General features: G+C 44.5%; 1 protein-coding gene across 4 annotated transcripts in view; it reads left to right on the top strand.

Moving 5' to 3' along the window:
• Positions 1–21,972, top strand: part of KCNT1 (potassium sodium-activated channel subfamily T member 1) — a 1,722,207-nt gene that overhangs the window by 909,668 nt on the left and 790,567 nt on the right. For all 4 annotated transcript variants that reach the window (XM_085613491.1, XM_085613497.1, XM_085613504.1 and 1 more), the window contains exon 3: positions 16,985–17,064. In XM_085613491.1, coding sequence (XP_085469617.1) covers positions 16,985–17,064 — 80 coding nt within the window. The remainder of the gene's footprint in view (positions 1–16,984; positions 17,065–21,972) is intronic.

The raw sequence follows: 21,972 nt of genomic DNA, 5'->3' as shown, positions 1-21,972 counted from the left end.
AATCCCAAAGGGCGGGCTTTTCTGTCCTTTGGATTACGATGCACGGTTTCCGGCCTGGAAACCATGTCAAAAAGCATTTTTTTGGGGTCCCAGCAGGGCCCCCTTGTGTGTGCAGGCTCTGGCTGGGGGCAGAGGGGGAAATTGTCTGGTCGCATTCTAATGAGGTGGGCGGTCCTGTTTATGAGACGGTGTTGGGCGGACGCAAGTCCGTCCAACATCATAAATTCCCCTCAGTGTTAAGATGTCAGCTTCTCAAAGTTGGAACAGTGAACATTTCTCATTGAAATCTGAGCTAAGAGATTGTGCTTCTAGGGTCTAACCTATTGATTTAACGAAGTGTGAAATCGATTCAGATTTGTAGGAGAATCATAAAGAATATGTATGAGAAAACATTTACATGTATGCATGCAATGGAAATTATTTGCTTGTTGGTTGGGCATTCTGAATATCCTGCTGAATTTTACTTTTTAGTGGGTCTAAAAGTCCTGCCCTAAATTGTTGCAGTGTAAGGGATACAATAACAATGTAAGTGATAAAGGAAAATAATACAATTTGTGAAAATAATTTGTGCATTTGAGGGTTGGACAAATACACATTTTGTGTTCCTCCCTTCACACAATGAATGGGTAGCATGGCATATACTGATAACCTGGGCATTACGCATCAAAATAATTGTGCTCCTAATCAAACAACGATAATGAAATACATAGAGATTTTACAATGTGAGGAAGGACAAACTAATCGGCCAGAAATATTTGCATGAATGTCAGAAAATGTTATTCACAAAATAAAATGATTGAATTAGAAGAATCTTCTCAACGAGTGTGCTCTCTTTAATCAAACAAATGGCTCAGAATGTGCCTTCATCTAATCGCTCTCTGCGGTGGCGACTAGGAGCAGAGAGGCAGCCACAAAATTAGTGAATCTCAATTAATATGGAGAGGCGGAGAGCCCAATATACTTCAAAGGAGGGTTGGAGCCTCCAGTCAAGGGTCTATTGACATCCATGGATGTACTCCCATGTCTTTGATACTGCAGTCACCTCCTCCCGGGCCTGTACAGCGACTAATCACCAGGGTGATTGTGATGCGTGGTGGACAATGAAGCTGTGCAAAAAACAAAACTTTTCCACTTTGTGAAGTTGTGGAGTTTGCTCATGCACAACTTGAGGCTTCCTGGTCGTTTTTACAATGTGATTGTCCTGTCAACAGTAGGTTTTGGAGAAGCCTTTATCCTGCAAAATCCTTTGCTCTTTGTGGTGCTGATGAAGTAGTTGCAGATTCGAAAAAAACAACCTGAGGAACAACTTCTGCTGGTCCAATGGAGCAGTTCTTGCTTTTCCCAGGAGGATTAGCCATTTTACTGCTCTTCTTCAATCTATAGATCATCTTACAACAGATTCCCCAGCAGACACTTCCACCTGTGCCTTGGCATTGCCCTGGGTAGCAGTGGCGTAACGAAAGCTCAGGGGGGCCTCCCTGCAAGGTACATGGAGGGGCCCCCACTCAGGATTTATTCCGGAGCTCTAAGGCCTCAGTACTGGGCTGAGGGGGCCCCCTGCAGCTCACGGGCCCCCACGCACCGCGGGGGATGCGGGGGTGTGTGTTACACCCCTGCTGGGTAGGCCAACTATGATGCTGTGGGCCACTCTTTTCCATAAGTGCTTTCACAGTTTCCCTCCCGCTCTGCTCCCATCCATCACTGTCCCCTTAGCTTTCAGATCCACGGAGTGTCTGATCAGGTCCACAGACATTGTCTCCAGCGACCAGTGGTGTGACTCAGTTCCCATCCATCACTGTTACCCCACTATTCAGGTTGTTGGAGCTTATTTAATTAGGGTATGTAAATTCCAAAGGGATCTATAAAATAATTCAAATTTGTCAAGCTTTGCAAATTCCAAAGTGGTATGTGGGGCAGGGGTGGATTTTGACTGCTCAGTGATACACCTGACCCATACACTAAGCTCCTACCCACAGGCAGTATCCAACTCCTCTCCCCTCAATGTGGCGTGTCTGCCTTCTGGAGCCACGCCCCTCTGCCACTAAAGCAGTCACTTGGTAGTGCACCCTCAGGCCCCCAGCCCCTACACTCACTACTCCTCTTTACTCCTCAGGAAGGTTTCAGCAGGGTGCATACAGTATCCTGGTACAAGAAGCCTCTCCCATGGGAAACTCTCCAGCAGGAAGCCATCACTGCTAGTGGACTGCACAGGTTGAGTTGACCGTCGCCTCGAGCAAACCTGAGGAATGGCAGACGCTTTCTCCAGGGCATAGTTCATAACTGCATTCAGCTTCAAAGTCATTAAATAAAACGTCATCAGCCTTGCTTCTGATCAGACTCCGAGACACTTCTTGCGTGGTTTCCTTTGTCATTAGCCAGGGGGACTGAGGCAGTGGACGTGTCTTCCTTTAACTTGCTGCTCCCTTCCACCCATCACCGATGGGCGGGAGCGTCTTCCTCTGCAGTGGCAGGAAAGCATCAGTTTGTCTTTTTGTGCAGGATTGTCAACACCGCCCACCCACCATGAGGCCTGCGAAGAGACAGAAGTACTCTGAATCCCCACTTTTTTGACCTGTCTCCAATGTGGAATACATAAATTCAGAAAAAGAGGGGTGCTGGGCTGTGGACTCGCTGGCCACCATGTTGATGTCTCCCTTGCTGGGCAAGGATTCGATTGAAGGTGGCCTTTACATAGGGCTTAATTTGTAAAACAATAAAACAATAGGTGCCAGGGTCCAACATTTTCATTAGAATCCAGAGGCTGGCACTTTCGAATGGCTAGGTGCAAAATTCGAAGGGGCTTATTTACAAGGACCTTGCGCCACTTTTGCGTCATTTTTAACTAGGCCTGGGCGAAAATTCCGTTCCGCTCGCGGAAATTGCGTTAATTTGACATTTTTGCGTTCCGCGGAGAACGCGAAAATGTAAAAATTTCCGCAATCCGCATCTTACAGGAATTTTTTTTCTTGCTCGCGCTGTAAAAAAATACATTCTCGCGTGCGTGCGATCGCCTTACCTGAATCCCTGCGTTCGCCGACAAGTTTTCCCGATCCGGTTGCGTTCTCCACAAGATGTTGGATTGTTGGTAGCCATTTGCGCTGTCTCGCGACAGTTCGCTCCCGCATTAACGTCATTCGTCGCGCGATCACGTCTTTCTTCTCGCGATCATGCACCGCGAGACAAGTGAAAATAAGATGGCCGCGCCCGTGAGCAACCGCATGGATACGTTGGCGAGCCACGATCACACAGAAAATACCGCGAACGGCTGGGAAAAAAACTTCCGCGTCTTCGCTATATTTCCGCGTGTTTGCGGAGATTTTTAACATTTTCGCGATAATTTGCGAAAGTGAATTTCGCAAATTCCGCCCACCCCTGTTTTTAACATGGGAAAAGTGACGCAAAAGTGGCACAAGGGGCTTGTAAATCTGCCCCTAAGTCTGCACAGTCTTGATTCAACCTCATACCTCTTTCATCATCACCAGACACTCTTTGCCCCTAGATGTCACTTTTTTAGTTTTTCATGCTTGCAGCCTTTTTTGTCACTGTTTTTTCATCTTTCCTCCTGCTTGCTGCTTTAGTGTTTCTTTCTCTCTGTTCAGGGTCACAGTCTAATGGGGAAAAAAAAGTCCTGGTCCCCAAAACTGAGTTCTGGTGGTCAAACCTACAACTACCAGCTCAATTAAATCACTAGTTTTACTGCATTTCAATGTATGCAACAGGGCAGTGGTTCCCAAACAATTTAGAACCACAATCCACTTTTTAAAGTGACTAACCTTCTTAACCCACCTACCTTCAATATACACGAGAAAGAGCAATCCTTTTTAAATTGTAACTAACGCATTGTGTGGAAGTGCATTTTTTTTTTGAGTAGATGAAGACATAATTACTAATTCGTAAAATTTGTAGCAAAAAAAAAAAAGGAGTCAGCCTTTCTTTGGACAAGAGTATCCTTTATAACAGTCAATATATATATATATATGGTTAGACTATGTACATCCCTACACAGAAAACCAACGGCAGGTAATTCCGTTCTCCATTCTGACAGCTGTCATTTAGGCAAACTGATTAACAGCATCCCTTATGGCGAGCTGCTAAGAATTAAAAGAAACTGTACTAGAGAGTGTGACTTTCGCTCAGCCGCAGCTGACAGTGAAGCCAGATTCCTCATGCGAGGATATTGAGAGGCCACTATACGCAGCGCCAGATGTAAAGTTGAATCAAAAGATAGACTTGAACTTATAAGTGGCACTTCTACAACCAAGCAAAAGAAGGAACAATCTTTATCTTCTTCTAACATGGATTGCAGATTGATTACTGGTTATGCCACAAATCAAAATGCCCTCAGACAAATACTAAAGAGAAATTGGCAGATTCTCAAATCCGATCCAGTAATTGGGGAGGACTTACCCAAGGCACCGCAACTATCATTTAGAAAGGCTAGACCATTGCATGATGATCTGGTTCAAAGTCATTTTTCTATTCCAAGAAAAGCCTGCGGTCTAGGTTCTATCAAGGGATTCTACCCATGCCGCAAGTGTAAGGCATGTAAAAACAGCGAAAAGACCTTAACATATGAAATTCCAGGCCTTAAATCCCCCAAAAGAATTCAAAAATTTATGAACTGCAATACTCCGTATACGGTGTATTGTTTAATCTGCCCGTGCGGCCTGAAGTACATTGGGAGCACTATACATCCCACAAAGATCAGAATCCTAGAACACCAGAGAGCTATCACCACAAATGACGTCAACTATCTGGTTGCACGTCATTTTAAAAGTCATCATGGCAGCAATAGGGATTTATTACGCTTCTTTTGCCTTGATCATGTTCCCACCAGCATTCAAGGAGGAGATAGACTTCTCAAACTCCGTGACTGGAGTCTCGATTCATAATTGATCTGCAAACTAAGATACCTCAGGGACTCAACAGCAGTGAGGAATTGGCGATACATCTTTGATTTTGAAATCATGACATTTTCTGAACAATCTGTCAGCTTATCTCTTTTTATCTTGCATGATGTTGGATGTCAGCATAACCAGTTAATTAATTAATAATTTTTTCTGGATTAATGATAGTTAAACAGGACACTATTTTCCTTCCCACATTTACGTTATTTGTTATATGTAATATGCAATATAACTTCATGAGTCTTTTCTTTATGTATAGCTTTTTGTATCTTTTGGTGGACGATTATTCAGCATAGATTTGATGCTGTAAAAGTGGGTGTATTCCTTTTCTACTGATATCGAGGTCCTCGATTTTGTCACTGTTTGACCAGGTTGATGGAATATGCCCATCTGAGGGCTTTATAGTCATGAAATATTAACCTTGGTCTTCGTGTTTGCATAACTGATCAATGATATTAGCCCATTCAGGGCAAAAATGCAATTAATTCATTATTTGATAATATTAACATGTTTAAAGATGGCTGAAACGTTTCTTTAAACTTATTTTTGAAGTCCTCTTTTGATGTTTGGTTAAAGGAGCACAGCACCACCAATCACTGTAATGTATTTGATTTAAATTGTGCTGTCCCGGGACGCCTTGCAAAACTGACGAAGGCAGTCGCCGAAACACGTCTTTTGTGTGTAGTTTAACCTAATAAATCGGGTTAAATCATCCTCCGAGAGTGCTGTACTTTGTACTTTGTAGCAGATATATATATATATATATATATATATATATATATATATATATATATATATACATATATATTACCTACTGGCGGTCGCCAGTAGGTAGTTATAGTTAGGACCACGTTTCCATAGGAAATCCGCAACATTCTATTTTGAATAACTTTGGCGCCGGTCGACGAATCCTCGCAAATTTTTCAAAATAGGTGGGGCGCTACGCTCCGCTCCTACCCTGAAAGTCTCGGGGGGATTCGTCAAGCGGGGGCTGAGATAAAAGGGGGGTCCCAAAACGCGTTTTTCCCATGCATTTTTCCATAGGACCTTTAGACACAGCTACAGCCCGAACGGCTGAACAGAATTACTTGAAATTTGGCAGAGAGGTAGTCCTCAGGTCAAGGAAGTGCCTTTTGTAGGTTTGGTGTAAATCTGTTCAGTAGATTCAGAGAAAATAGCCTTTAAATCAATATATATATCTGAGCCAGCTTACGGTGCGCTTACGGTGCGCTTACCGTACGCGTACGGTGGCGTGCGCGAGCGCGATTTTGATTGGCTGTTAGATCTTAGTAAACATTCGAATCGGTCGAAACCAGGAAGCGGCGGCCGCCATTTTCTCTCTCGCTCTCTGAGTTGGGCAGCAAAAACGATGCCAAAAAATGTCTAAAGAGGCAGTTTCGTGAGATCCTAACACCCCAGCATTGATATAGGGGTCCCCAAACAACCCCCAAGCCCAAAAAAGAAAAATGTTTTTTTTCGGAAAATCGCCGATTACGCTTACCGTACGCGTACGTTAAATTTTTTTTTAAAAAAAACTTATCCACACCCTCCCCACCCCGTGTGCAAATGGTGCCAGAAGGGCACCATTTGTGCCTGGCTTATTACAGGTAAGAAATAAACAAAGAATAAATTTCACAAAGATGCGCATATGTCCCCCATGTGCGCACGGTGCGCGAAGCGCATCGCGCGTACATGGCCCATCCCGCATAACGTGGGCACGCGGTGCACACAGCGCACCGCGTGACCACCGTGCGTGCACGGCACTAACTGCGTAAAGTGCACCGAAGCGCACCGTGCGCGCACGGAACGAACTGCGTTAACTGGGCGCGCACGCCACGAATGGCGTAAAGTAACTTAGCATTTAAAAAACCGTACAAATTCACTGAAAAAACCATAGGTTTCACACACGTTATAGTTAGGAATTAGCATTTAAAAAACCTTGCAAATTCACTGAAAAAACCATAGGTTTCACACATGTTATAGTTAGCTGGACATTTTATTGATAAAAAACCAATGAAATTCCCCCGTTATAGTTAGTGCAGGCAACTATAACTCACGCGACCGCAATCTTCTGCTGATGACATATGTGTCTTTATGAAAAAAAAATATTTGTAATATGTGTATAGCTAAAATTTAATGGAAGAAGACATGGGCAAATAAGTGTCTAAATACAGTATTAGCATCAGCAGAGGATTGCGGTCGCGTGAGTTATAGTTGCCTGCACTAACTATAACGGGGGAATTTCATTGTTTTTTTATCAATAAAATGTCCAGCTAACTATAACATGTGTGAAACCTATGGTTTTTTCAGTGAATTTATATATATATACATATATATATATATACATATATATATATATATATATATATATATATATATATATATATATATATATATATATATATATATATATATATATATATTCACTGAAAAAACCATAGGTTTCACACACGTTATAGTTAGGAATTAGCATTTAAACAACCTTGCAAATTCACTTAAAAAACCATAGGCTTCACACATGTTATAGTTAGCTGGACATTTCCCCGTCAGATATTACATCACTGTATTTATTCACTTATTTACCCATTTTTCTTTCCTTTAACCTTTAGCTATACATATTTAATAAATATTTATTTTACAGAAAGACACATATGTCATCAGTGATGTAATATTTGACGTCATCAGCAGTGGATTGCGGTCGCGTGAGTTATAGTTCCCTTTACGAACTATAACGGGGGAATTTCATTGGTTTTTTACGAGGGAAATGTCCAGCTAACTATAACATGTGTGAAACCTATGGTTTTTTAAGTGAATATATATATATATATATCTATATACAGAATAGCAGAATAAAGTGCTAAGATTTCGACAGAGGTACAAAAAGATATTTAATCAGGAAAAGCATTAAACAATCATGATTTCCATAGAGCTTCTTGAACGTACATGGAAGTGCATTGTTATTTACAAACACCACATTTTCAATTGAAATTGCCACTAACTTTGCACAGACACACAGTTTTACTGATAAAACAATATATCGCACAAATGATAATTTGTGGAAATCGGGTTTCTGTTAATATATATCATTTGTGCATCACCAAGTAAAGTGTTTTCATTTGAATGAATGAGTGACTGAAGCAGTCTTACATAGGGCCACAACTGCTTCCTAAGGAGCGTCCCTGTGCTGTGATCTTGGGGGGAAATAGCAATTGCCTTAAACCGTGAAAAGATGTGTTTTTATATTTTTCCTAAATATAACCACTATACCCGCTATAGGAGCCTGTCATAGGGAAGGCGGTAAGGTCTTGCAAGCCTTGGCCTCCAGGAAGGAAGAGGAGTGACCTCTCTTCCTAGGCCTGATGAACTTTGGAATTTGCAGAAGACCTAAAGTGGCTGAGAGCAGTGAGGTTATCAGCGTGTATACCTTAAACGGTGGAGTGAAGCCTGTCTCTAGGTGCGCAAGGCCCTGAAGGACTTGCAAAGAATGCTCTTCTCTACCAAGAGCTAGTGTAGATTCCTAAATGTCTGGCTGCCCGAGTGTCTGTGTGGCAGGTTGACATTGAGCCTCACCACAGCATTCTGAACACCCTGCAATGAATCTGGCTGGAGCCACCAGCTAAAGAGCCTTGGAATGATCCAATGTGGAGGTAACTAGAGTGTGTACAATATTCTTACTGGAGCCCTTTGGGAGATATGTTATGAAATATCCTAATGATTGGCTCACGACTCACCAGTGGGTGGTAACCCACAGCTTGGGAAACTAGGAAATGGGGTGTAGCGTCACTACAATCCTTTCGTTGTACTCACTCAAGTGTTGTACTCACTCAGTACAGCTCATACTGGCTGAAAAAGATGACAGTGGATCTATGCTTGTTTTTTTTTCAAATCTACCCTTCCTGCAGAGATAGGTTTCTTCTGGTTCCGTGCACAAAGCGAGGCATCTGCTGGATTCGATTGTCTTTTAACGGAACAAGCAGCAGTGAGGCCTTTACAGGGCATGCTCCACCGCAGCACTGTAATTTATAAAATCTCATTATGGTCAAGGTTCAGATAAAAAGTGATACAAGGCTGAATTAATTAGCACTGATGGTAATGTAAGAGACTGGATTGGAATCGCGGTGGTTTAATGCATGAAAAAGGTCAAGCCGGCTTTCCAGCGTTGCATCAGATTTTCAGTCGACCATTGTAGCAAATTTCCCCCTTCATGAAGGTAGCAAAGGAAAATCTGTCACAGAAAAGCTCTTCACCAGGGTCAGAGAGGTTTTACTACCAAACCACCAGTATCGACCATCAGATGGGTCAATTTTGGGGCACACCTCCGGTGGAAAGTCACCCAATTCTTGTGTCGGGTGGTGGGATTTACACCAACAAGTGTAGGACCAGGAAACGCAGCCCTAGGGCAGGTTCAGGGAGTATGTTTTTACTTCCTACATAAGGAGTCTCTTCAACATTCTGGGTGGGCTTCTCAGCAATTTAGGAGCACCATATCTACCTTTTTGTGAAGTCCACCACCTTTTCTGCTGCAGTCTTTCTTGGAAGTATCGCAGACAGACTTGGTGGTGGACTTGTCTTGAACCACTACTATTCCTGGCGGAGTTGTTCCATACATGGCCGGGTGGATATCAAAGCAGGATTGGCAACACTTGGTAGGGTGGATAGGCCCCAAGGCACACAGATGGTGAATTTCTAGTTTTCGTGGTAGGTTCTCCCTTTTGGGTGCCAGTGGAGGATCTCACCACTAGACTCTCAGAAAAGATGATTGAACCTGCTACCTGGAGGTAGAGCTGCTGGCCAAGACCCCTTTAAGCCAAATTTGAAATTTCTCAGTAGTCAAAATCAGATAATCGCACCAAGGTGCATTTGTGCCAGTAAAGAAATTAAGAGATTTCAAAAAGGTGATGTGGATTGAAATAGAGCAGAAGGCAGATTTGAAACATGTAGAGTAAGGATTCTTCAGGGAGATTAGTTACTATTCTCACCCCTGACAAACAGAGTCTTGAAAACTGGTAGAAGGGGGTGAAACCCAACTCAAACAGCAACCACAATCCTCATCAGGGGCGAAGATACAAGCAAACCCCAAATTCACCTTTGCTCAACCCATCTGTTAGCTTGCCTAAACGCAGTTAGGCTTAACTTAGAGGAAATGTGTAAAGAATGTATGCAACACTTAAAGCAGTAGTAACGTGAAAACACCACACAAGAAACATCCCACACCAATTTAGAAAATTTGCATAATTTGTAATAAATAAAACAAGAGAAAAACAACAAAAATCCAATCAGTAGAACTAGAGATATGCAGGTTTAAACATTTCAGTGAAAATGGCACCAAAAACATAAAGTGCCAGCTGTAGATATCTGGTCGTGCCAGACCGGGACAAAGTTACAAGTTCTGGCTGACCACAAGAGAGAGAGGGCTGTCTACAGAGACATAGTTAGACCTACTGAACAAGAGTACCTTAAATCCAGGTTTCAGAGGATTGCGAGGTCCCTTGTTGAGGATGTGCCGCGCAACTGATGGGATGCGAGGTCTGGGTAGGAGATGAGTCACACATCAGTTCTGTGGAGCTGCAAGGCTGAGATGCAAGGTCCTGCATCTTTGTTGAAGAGGCTGTCAATGACGGAAGCTTGTGATGTGTAATCCTACGTCAAGGATGCATTGCACATCAGCTGGTTCTGTAGATACTGCAGGACTTGCGATGTGAAGTCCTCCATCGTCAAGGCTGCTGTCGATGAGAGGCTTGCAATGCAAGGGCTTGCATTGGGGATGCGTTGATGTGGATGGTTCTGATTAGGCTGCGGGCTGGGAGGTCGAAGCAGGGTCCTTGTGCTGGAAGAATCCTCACAGCAAAGGTAATGCGTCGGTTCTGCTTAGGTTTGCGCCATACAGCAGAGGAGATGCATCAGCCCTGCTGGACCCACAGGTGGCCCGGCAGAGCATCTTTAGGCCCACTTCCAAGTGTCCAGGACTGGGATGTCACCACTTGACAGGGTAGAATTGACAGTTGCAGAGAGCAGATGATGGTCACAAGAGGCTAGCCCTTGGAGTCACTTATTGGTCCTGAGTGCAGGTTATAGGTCCAGTCCGTCTCACCCTGGCACGAGGACATCAGGCAGCAAGCAGAAGGTCACCACAGCAGGCAGCAGTCCTTCATGGCAGCAGTCCAGCAGAGTGAAAGTTCTATGAGAAGCACAGCATTCCTTCTTCCTGGCATAGGTTTCCAGTGGTCCAGACGTGTACTGAATACCTGGTTCCTCTTTTGAAGCGGGAGAAGCATCTAGAGGTTTCCATTTGAAAAGAGCAGGTTTCTCACTTCCCCGGCCCCTGCTCCAGACTAACTACAGAAGCTATGCAATCCTATGTGTGAAGGTAGGACACAGCCTATTCAGGTGTTTCGGGGCTGTGCCTAACTCCGCCCTCCCATTCTGTCATTGATGGCTTATCCAGTCACACCAGCTCTCTATTGTGTGCGGCTGTCTAGGAAAGACCAGGCAACTACATCCAGTCATGTGACCCTGAGACAGGCTGTAGGCACTAAATGGCTAAGGCAGGAAAATGCCAACTTTCTAAAAGTTAGTGCTAGGCAGCCTATTGTGCACAAGTGCAGAGGAAAGCACAGGGATGCTTGCTATTGTTGTAAATGTGACACATCCCTGCATTTTCCTAAAGATGCAGCTCTGTGCAGCAAGATGGCTTGCAGCGCCACGCTGTGTCATCATCTTGTAAATATGCCCCCAAGTCTTAGAATACAGAAAGCGCACGCACCGGTGCACATGCTCCTGTCTACCACACATTTCAAGAACCGCTATTGCGAAACAAATGGCAGTTTCCGCGATCCTTTTAGGCAAAAGCACGATGGCTGCCAGACCTTTTCAGACTGTGGTGGCACCTCCACGTGGGCAGATATGAGCAATGGAAAGAGGCAACACGTGCGTCTTCATAAAACCAACTTGTGCTGGCAAAGCCACGCTCGCCGCAGCAAACACACACCTAATTAAGAGACCGCAGATTTGGCAGGCGTACATGTGGGCCCACATTGATTTCTCTTTAACTGTGTTACACGCCGCAAACCCTTGACACTTCCGGTGCGCAAGCATTTCTTCCGGGTCATGGATGAATAGCTCCCGCTCAGCAGTTAATTAGCTCTTTTCAAAGCCTTTATATAGCTGGGAAACACATCAAGCAGAGGAGGATTACACACACAAGAACCTAGGTGGCACTGAAGGAAGCTGCGTGTTCGAGCTGTGCGTTACTTTCAGATATTTTAACATTTTAAATTGCTATTCATTCAAACTCTGTTAAAAACTTTGTTAATTTGCACTTTACCTGCTTTAACCTGTGGGGACAGCTTAAGCGTGGAGCTCGGGGATGGAGTTGTGTGTCATACTCCGGGGGCGGCGGACATCTTGGGAGGTGGAGGTTAGCGGTGCAGCTGCCGCTGAGAGCTTGTGCGTCCTGGCTCAAAAGGGGCGGACGTGGCGAGCGCGCACTAGAACCTAGGTGGCACTGAAGGAAGCTGCGTGTTCGAGCTGTGCGTTACTTTCAGATATTTTAACATTTTAAATTGCCATTCATTCAAACTCTTTTAAAAACTTTGTTAATTTGCACTTTACCTGCTTTAACCTGTGGGGACAGCTTAAGCGTGGAGCTCGGGGACGGAGTTGTGTGTCATACTCCGGGGGCGGCGGACATCTTGGGAGGTGGAGGTTAGCGGTGCAGCTGCCGCTGAGAGCTTGTGCGTCCTGGCTCAAAAGGGGCGGATGTGGCGAGCGTGCAGCGGACGCGCGCAGCGGGCGTGCCGCTGGCGCGCCGAAGGCGCTCCAAAGGCAAGCCCGTCTGCGCCCGTCCGCGCCCGACCGAGACCAGAGGCCATGACCCCTGCTCCCGCTGCTGTAGCACTGCGCCCCTATACGTCCGATCAGCTAAGAATACTTCGTGGCACACATAAATGTCACCATTGCTTGGGCCCCCCCTTTGACCAGACTCATTGCACTCAATACAATTTCTCCCTGAACCCAGAGGATCAGGCAGGAAAGACTTGTACTGTAAACTCTGATTTCAAAATGAAGCTGATAAACTGCCGTTCACTACCAAAACATTTGCTTGAAATGAGACTGCTGTTAGAAGATACCAGCCCGGATGTAATGTTTCTCACTGAGACGTGGCTTACGGACTGGTCTAATTCAGCGGTTGTTCAGGCGCTCCCCCAAGGCTACACCATCCAAAGGCAAGATCGCTCCCTTACTAGAGGTGGAGGGCTTGCCATTATTCATAGGGATTCTTTTAGCTGTAGGATTTCGGACGGGCTCATCCGGGACTGCGAAAGTTGTTCCTTTACAATTAAATTTACACCCACATGTACCTTCTCAGGTATGTTAATATACTGACCCCCAGGTGCGATTGGTTCTTTTCTTGGAGACTTGGTGGATAATACATCTTTACTGGTCAGCTCCCTCTCGAACTTCACTGTTCTGGGAGACCTTAACCTACACCTTGAATCCCGCGCCGCCACTTACGTGGAGGAAGTATCGGATGCCTTAGAGGTGCTACTCCTTTCCCAGAAAGTGACGGGTCCAACTCACGTCAAAGGACACCTGCTGGACCCGATTTTTACCAATACCCGCATCCAGGTAGACGACCCCCAGCCACTCCCCTGGACGGACCATTATCTAATTTCATTTTCCTGGTCAACTTTCACGAGTAGGAAAGCTGAAAACCGCTCCAAAATTCTGAACCACACTGAAACCGCCCTGATTGCCGTAGTGGAGGAGGCAAGGAAAATTATGGACTCAGGAGGATCAGCTGCAATAATCCTCCTTGATCTCAGTGCGGCTTTTGATACTGTTAACCATCAACTTCTCATTGCAAGATGTCACGAGATGGGGATGAACGGTACCGCACTGAGATGGATAGCCTCCTTCCTGGAAGGCCGCACATTCCAGCTCTTTGAGGAGAATGTGACTTCCAGGAATGTGCCTTTGAAGAGTGGAGTGCCGCAGGGCTCATCACTTAGCCCCACTCTTTTTAATATTTATATGTGTCCTTTAGCCAAAATTGTGGAGGCATTTGGCATACAAATTGTTACGTATGCCGATGACACCCAGCTGATTGTCTCCCTTAAAGACCCAGGACAGCCAGGAAGTAATCTTTCCAGATGCCTTGAGAAAATATCCGTCTGGATGAAAGAGTCCTGCCTCCAGCTTAATGGAGCAAAAACAGATCTTATGCTCCTGGGAAAACCTTTGCCTCCAGACATGCCGTTGGCATGGCCTAGCTGTATGGGAAACCCGCCTACTCCTAAAAACTACATCAAGAGCTTGGGAGTTTGGCTGGATGCAAGACTAGATATGAAGACACAGGCTAACAAGGTAGCCGGGTGCTGCATCGGGATTTTGAAGTCAGCACGAAAGATCCTGCCTCTTCTCCCGTTTCATGCAAGAAGATTACTCCTCCAGGCACTGATTCTGTCACGTCTGGATTACGCTAATGCCCTATATTTAGGAGCCCCCCAGTCCACAATAGGCATACTACAGAAGGTCCAGAATTGTGCGGCAAGAATTCTCTTGCAAATTTCGCGGAGAGAATCAGCAAAAAGAGCAATTAGACAATTGCACTGGCTTCCTGTCTTAGAAAGGATTAAATTCAAGGCCCTCTGTGTCACGCACAAGATCATGGCCGCAAATGGCCCACTAATCCTTCAAAGGATAGATTCTCCATACCTTCCCAGAAGGCACCTTCGCTCTGGAAATAAGCGCCTTGCTATGTTACCGAGAATTGTCAGGTCCAGATGTGGAGGTCGCTGTTTCTCTTATGTCGCTTCTAAGACATGGAACACCCTCCCAGACTCCATCCGTTTGGAGAAGGAATACCTGCCCTTTCGACGGCTTCTGAAGACGCATCTTTTTCCCACAGTATAATCTAATCTGCCTCTGGTCGTCTGGTTCTCAGTGCTGGGAGGCCTTAGGGTAGCCATGCGCTCTATAAATGCCTCTTTCATTTCATTTCATTTCATTTCAAACTGAAATAGCATCAAGATACCAGGATGCAGGAGCCATGAAATGTGCATTCATGGAGCCCTGCACCTTGTTTACCACTTTCCTGTCTCTTGCTGCTCAGATAGAACTATGCAAATGAGACACCTCTGGGAGGTGGAAGGATTCCCTAGCTGTATTTTTTGTTCTTTAGAGCAAGTGAAAACAAAGTGATACGATATGTTGTAGATTTCTGTAGTTTAACAACATTTCCGATTTTATTTATTTATCGAGTGCAAACTAGACCCGAAGATATCAGAGCGCTTTACAGAGATATCACAGCAGATTAGCATGTTTCACTTTGACAAGCAAGTGTATAATTTGTAAAATAACAAGAGCTAGCATGGTCGTTGGTTCAACAGAATGCCAGGTAGCATAAATGGCAGCACACTTCCTGTGACACCAAAGGAAGGGACATCATATGACCTTTGACCCGGATGTTAAAAATCCCATATTACGTGCTCAATTAAAATATTACCTGTTAATAACACAAATAAAGGTTTATTTGAGATGCCACATCTGTTGTAATTAGGATACTTACATCATAAATCGGGGAAGTATTACGCTTTTCCTTTTTCTACCAAAGAGCCCGATGGAGCGCTGTGAAAGACTGGGGGTGTTTTTCCAGTGTCTTCAGGTGAGAAAGAACTCCAGCTTCTGCCGTGCTTAAATTTTTTTGAGGGGATGCTAATAGCCTTACAGCCCTTACCTGCATGGCAGTAACAGCTGGTAATTATTAAGCCTGGGCAAAGCACTACGCTACGCTCACGTAGTTTGCGAAGTTTGCGCAACTTCGCACTACGCGAATTGCACGTAGCACAGTGCAAACATGCGTAGCGTAGCATTGCTTGCTCGTGGTCCTCACCATTAAGTTGGCGACCGTGAGCAAGCAAAATGACATCCCCGCGAGACTTTTTCCTTGTTCGCGATCAGCAACTTCAAGTTGCCGATCGCGAGCGTGGAAAATAAACATCCCGGGGAGATTCTCAACGTGAGGAGGTCAGGTTTCTCATTGCGAGTGGCCGCGTATGCTCGCGACCGCTCGCGATGAGAAACTACCAGTCCGCGTTGAGAAAGCTGCCGCTCGAGCAAAAAGCGGCAGAAAACTACAGCTCGCACTGTGCAAGATGCCGTTTTCAATGATTGCACAGTGCCGAATGCTTGTCCGCACTGTGCAATCATTGAAAACGGCATCTTGCACAGTGCGAACAGGGTACTACGCAGTTCGCGAAGTGCTACGTGTACCTCGCGAAGTGCACTTTGCGTAGCTTCGCGTAGTGCTACTTCGCGAACTACGCCCAGGGTTAGATCCCTCTAGTTATGAACCCTCGCCTGCAGCACAGGCCTACAACTGGGGAAGGGTACTTAACAGTCGTTATTGCCCGCAGATGCAGTCAATAATTCTTAAATATAAAGAACTAGGCCACTTCTTTGTATATAGTATCTACTACCTCTCTTATTGATTATGAGAGGTTGCAAGCATTGTTTTGATGTAAAATGCAATAGAGACTACGCGCCAGTTGGTTTATGTAGAAAGTGCTCAGCCTAAGTTCTAAACAGAGGTGACCACCTTTTACAATATGGCCTGGCTTAGGCAAAGTGTAATGTCAAATCAGTGTGGTTAGGGCTGCCTACTGTTCAGATTAATGGAACCAGTGACAAACTCTACATCCAGATATGGTAAGGCCAAATTGTGTAATACTGAAATTGTCACATGATTTGATATTTGCAAATGTGTTATTTAACAGATAAATCTGAGAGAAATTCATACTCTTGCAGCTCATGAAATTGCATATTTATTTGGTTTTCATGTTCACGTATTTCTCTATCAAAATTCTCCAAAAACAATTTATTTTTTAGACAGTTTTTGTAGAACCGCAATTCTCCCACGGATATTAATTAGCAGATGGTTTTTGTATCAACATTAGAAATACAGAAAGTTGTTTCACTTATTTTGCTGAAAAAATCTCCTGCTCTCATTTCTTCCTGCAAATGAACCCAGCACCGGGTGAGGTCACTCATCTACGTTTCCTTTTGCTTCCTTCCAGGGTGCAGGTCGAATTCTACGTCAACGAAAACACCTTCAAAGAGCGCCTCAAGCTGTTTTTCATCAAAAACCAAAGATCAAGTAAGTGCTCTGCACCCCACCCCAGATGCATGTTGTTTAGGAGGGGGGTGGGTTTAATGCCCAGGGGATGTTCTGCGTTTCCCAGCTGTGAGACTGTTCGTGGGGAAGATGAAGGGTATATGGGCATTTAAGTGTGATCTATAATACACAATAACATCTCATGGTCAGTCAGTGTCTTTGCAGCATGGTGAGAGATAACTGGAAATGAACTCAGTTGCGAAATATATGGCTATGGAGTGAATGCATTATTTTGCTTTTTGTGCTCGTTTTCTGCCCACGTGGCTTCTTGGCACTGGAAACCAGGGGTGTGGCTATGAGTGGTACAGCAGGTGCAAAGGCCCCGGGGCCCAAAGGCAAGAAAGGGGCCCAGGATTCCCAGCACCGGTTTTGATTTCACACTGCGCCTCCCCTTCAGAGTGTGTTCCGTGAGTGTTTCCCGGATGCTTGGAAGTTCACTCTCCTTGGGGGGCATTCGGAAGGCTGCCAGAGAGAGCAAGAGAGACAGGTCTCAAGCCAGGGAGTAGAGAGGAGAGGTGTTCGAGCGATAAGAGGATTTATGAACAGCGCTGGTCCCGAGAAAGACAAAGAAGGTTGTTCATTTGGAAAATAAAAACAGAAGGTAGAGTAAAGAGAGACCGAGAGGAGAAAAAATAGGCAGGCCGTTGAGGTAGAGAAGAAGGAAGAAAGCAAAAAAGGAGGAAGGTAGGACAAAAGGAAAGAGGTCAGAGGAAGCTATTAAAAAGAGGGCAGCTACGAAGGCAAAGCATTAAAGAGTGTGACCGTCTAAAGGAGACAGAAAAAGGATTGAAGTAATAGAAGGGCTGAGAAAAAATAACATGAGGATACGAAGGCGATGCACAAGAAAGAGCTGACAAAAGAGAATGGAAAGACAGAGAAGAATGGAAAGAAGCGATGGAGTATGAGAAAAATGGTGACGATGAGAAGGACAGAGGGAATAGAGAAAAGAGAAGGAGCAGGCGAAACAAAGAACAAAATGCAACTGCAGAAGTAAAGGAAGGAAGGAGACTAATGCAAGCGGAAGGAATGGAATCTGGGAAAAGAGCAAGGGAGAGGGAGAAATGAATGTAAAATGAATTAAGGGCAGGAATGGATTGGGCAGATAGCGAAAGTGAGACATGAAGATGAGTTATGGAAGTGAAGTAGGAAGGGGATAAATGTGAGTGGGATCACATTAGCATGAATGACAAAGGACTGGAAAGAGACAGGTGAAAACAAATAGGGAGTATAGAAAAATCAAAGGGAGGTAGGAAATGAGAGGAGTGAGGGATGGAGCCAAGAAAGGGACGAAAAACAGAGACCCATAAACAGAGGCCTAGCTATCATTAATACAACGAGTGCAGTAGCACCATTGCCTAGAGCAATGAGGTGTTCACTACCTGGAAGGGGGCTGCAGCCAACAAAAAAGACAACAATCCAATGAGCGGGTACAGGCGATATTGAATTGTAAATTTTGTAGTGGAAATAGATGCAGAAAGCGCCACGAAGTTCAGGTAGAGCATTGTGGACAGTTGTAGCTGGACTTCTCTTTGGCAGTCGCTCTGGGCTTTTGTTGCTGTAACATAAAGGGAAGGTCTCGTGTTGTTGGTTGTGTAAGATGGTCACTGTTTGTGCAAAGAGCAGGTTTCATGGAAGCTTCGCATTGGCGGTCATCGCAGGTGGCAGAGTGTTGGTGTGAACGAGCCCACTTGCAGTAGCTAAGAGCCCGAACTATAAGATTTTCACAGATTTCTTGTAAATGAGCTCTCCCTCATGCCAACCAAGGGCCAGGGACTGAAGAGCACCTCTTGGGAATTAGGATTCACTCAGGCAGAGGCCAGCAGCAGCGCCCATGCATGTCCAGGCAGGTCCAGTCAGTGCTGGTCAGCTGGACAGTTGCAAGGGGGGCTCTGGAAGCTTGTTGTGCCCCTGTAGCCCACACAGGAGGTCAGGCAATTGACGCGTGGAGTTACTCTGCGTAGCCTGCAATCTAGGCAAGAAGGTCCATCTTCGTTTTTCAGACAGGAACTCAGTCCTTCGAGCAGCAGGGCAGTCCTTCTTCTGAATCTTCCACAGGTCCAGGAGTGTTCTGAAGAGTGTTTCTGAAGGCCCTCTTTTTGTACTTGGTGCCAACCTTTTTTGTGGGAGTATTCCCCCAAAACTGGTTCAGGTAAGTTTGTCCTCTGGCCATGGCTCCAAACTGTTTAGGGTGACAAAATGTAGGGCAGGCTAGGTATCTGGTTCCTTTGTGGGTGCTGTGGGGAAGGTCCTTTGAAATGGAATCAGATAAGGGTACAGCTCCTTCCCAGCCATCCTGCCACAACGACCCTCTCCCAGCTACACCCAGGTCCCATTGTTCACTGTGTGGGCTCAATACTAATTTTTCACGGGGGGACCATTTTCAGGACAGGAAGCTGGAAACGCCTAGGACGGCCTTCGAAACATTGGCCAGTAAAATGGCAACTTTTTAAAAGTGACATTTTCAAAATTAGAATTTAAAATTTTACTTTACCCTTAGAGAGGATTTTAAATTACAAATCATTTGAGTGTAAAGGACATATCCCTACCTGCTCCCAATCTGATGTTAGCACTCAGTAAATGTAATAAGGTAATCCAGTGTTAGTTTATGGGAGAGGTAGGCCTTGAAACAGTGAAAATGACTTTATTAGTTATTCAGTGCTATAACATGTAAATCTTAGCCATATATGTCCTAGATTTTAATTATTATGCAAACCACCCTAGGGGTATTTATGGCCTTCCATAAGGGTGAGTTATAACTTTTATAAAGGATAGTTTAGACCTCTCAAAAGGTTTATATTGCCAGGTCCAAATGGCAGTTTAAAACTACTCTACAGTCTACAGTGACAGACCTTAGACATGTTTTAAAATGCTACTTTTAAGGGTGGCACAATGGGTGTTTCAGCCCATTAGTAGCATTTAATTTACAGGCCGTGGCTACATGTAATTACCATATACTAGGGACAGTATCTGCAAAAATTGCAACACAAAATGGTCTAAAACAAGGCTGCGTATTAGCCCCACTACTCTTTAATCTTTATACTGCCGACTTGCCTAAAGTATTGGCAGGTGCAACATTGGTTGCCCCAAAACTGGGCGGCGCACGACTACAGATCATGCAATACGCTGACGACATTATCATTATGAATCACACAAAAACAGGTCTACAAAGAGCGCTCACTGCCATTAATACATACAATATAAAAAATTATCTTCTGATGAATGAGTCAAAAACCAAAGTCATGATTTTTGGGAAACATCAAAAAAAGAAAATCTTGTCTTGGCGAGCAGGTGGTCTACATATAGCGACCTGCACTAGCTATAATTATCTAGGAGTTTGGTTCAACGAAAGAGCAAATCAAGTAGCCCATCTCAAACATCTTTGGCCCAAGGGAGCAGGGGTTATACATAGTCTGAGGCGCTTGAATCGGCATTTGCACAGCCGAGCCAATTTTAAGGATCTCACGCGCCAAACTGCTCCCGGTAGTGTCTTATGGTCACCTGGCTTTCCCTGGCAAAATTGACTCATTTCTAGCGAATTATCAAATAATAGCCTATAAGAAAATATTTTCGGTTCCCCAGCATGCAAGGAGGGCCAGGCTGAGACTTGAGCTGGGCCTGGCAAGTGCAGATCTTCACTGTCTAGGAGACTTAATTAAATTCTACATCTGCACTCTGCGTGCACCTGCTCAATCCATGAAAGAACAATTGGAATCAGTGTTCACGGACAAACACTCTCCTTGGTACAGACAGCTGCACTTGGCCATTTCCACACTGAAGATTGAAACCATAAACCTCTCTAACCCAATTATTCCCCTGTCAACAAGGAAAAAAACAATAAAAAGCCAAATTAGTATACCCTAGTGTCACTCGAGAGAGACATTGCTCCGCTTCCCAAAAAGCCACTCTTTACAGCTCTGGATGCCTCGTATATTATGGGGAAACCTCAACCATATTTTAATTATTCTCTCCAATCACAGACTCGCAATAAAGTTATTTATATGAGGCTGTTAGCCCTTCCAATTCATGATTGTAACCCGCTGTGGGCTCGGAGGAATGGTCAGCTAACATGTAGGCTCTGCAATTATCCACATGAGTCTTGGTTACATCTGCTATGTTGTTGCCCTCATCTTGCTAACGACCGTCAACGTCTACTGGTCCCAGTCTATCGGGAAAAACTACTGAGACATTGCAGGGAAGCATCTGATCTGTGCTTCCGTAATAATTCAGCCCAAATTCTAGCAAGGGCTGGGAAGTTTGTTAACATTATTTTAACTGCACTGCACAATGCCCAGCACTAAGAAACAGACAAGTTCTATTCTTATTGTACAAATGAACTTTGATGAAAGTTAACTATCAGTAACAAGCATTGGGACACCTTTGTTATTGCCTTCCACACTCTACACTTTCTTTTTGGACTAAACGGCTAATTGTGATATATTGCCATCAACCTGAAATGCTGCTGTTGGAATTGACATTTATTTGTGTATACAATTTTTAATCCTAACATTTTATTAAGTATCAGTATGATGTTTGTATGTTACGGTTTTAACTAACTGTATAATAAAAGAGATATACTAGGGACTTACAATAAATTAAATGTGCAAATAAGGTGGAGGCCAATCTTGCCATGTTTAAAAGAGAGAGCACCAGCACTTTCGCATTGCTTAGCAGGCTTGAAGTGCACAGAGTGCTAATGCCAACAAAAAGGAGTGTACCAAAATCAGGGAAAGAAGGCAACATTTTCGGGAATACCATGGCAAGGATGTCTGGCCTAACGAGGCCCATTTTATTTGCTTCCATTAGGATCCATGACAATCTTGGTGCTCCACTGATGGAAACAGATAGTTCTTGCTACCCAACTCAATGGCAATTATTTAATAGCCTACAACA

The sequence above is a fragment of the Triturus cristatus genome, chromosome 1_2, assembly GCF_964204655.1.
Source record: "Triturus cristatus chromosome 1_2, aTriCri1.1, whole genome shotgun sequence".
Lineage (NCBI taxonomy): Eukaryota > Metazoa > Chordata > Amphibia > Caudata > Salamandridae > Triturus > Triturus cristatus.
Note: the sequence above shows the minus strand (reverse complement) of the source record. Positions and strands in the feature narration are given on the sequence as shown.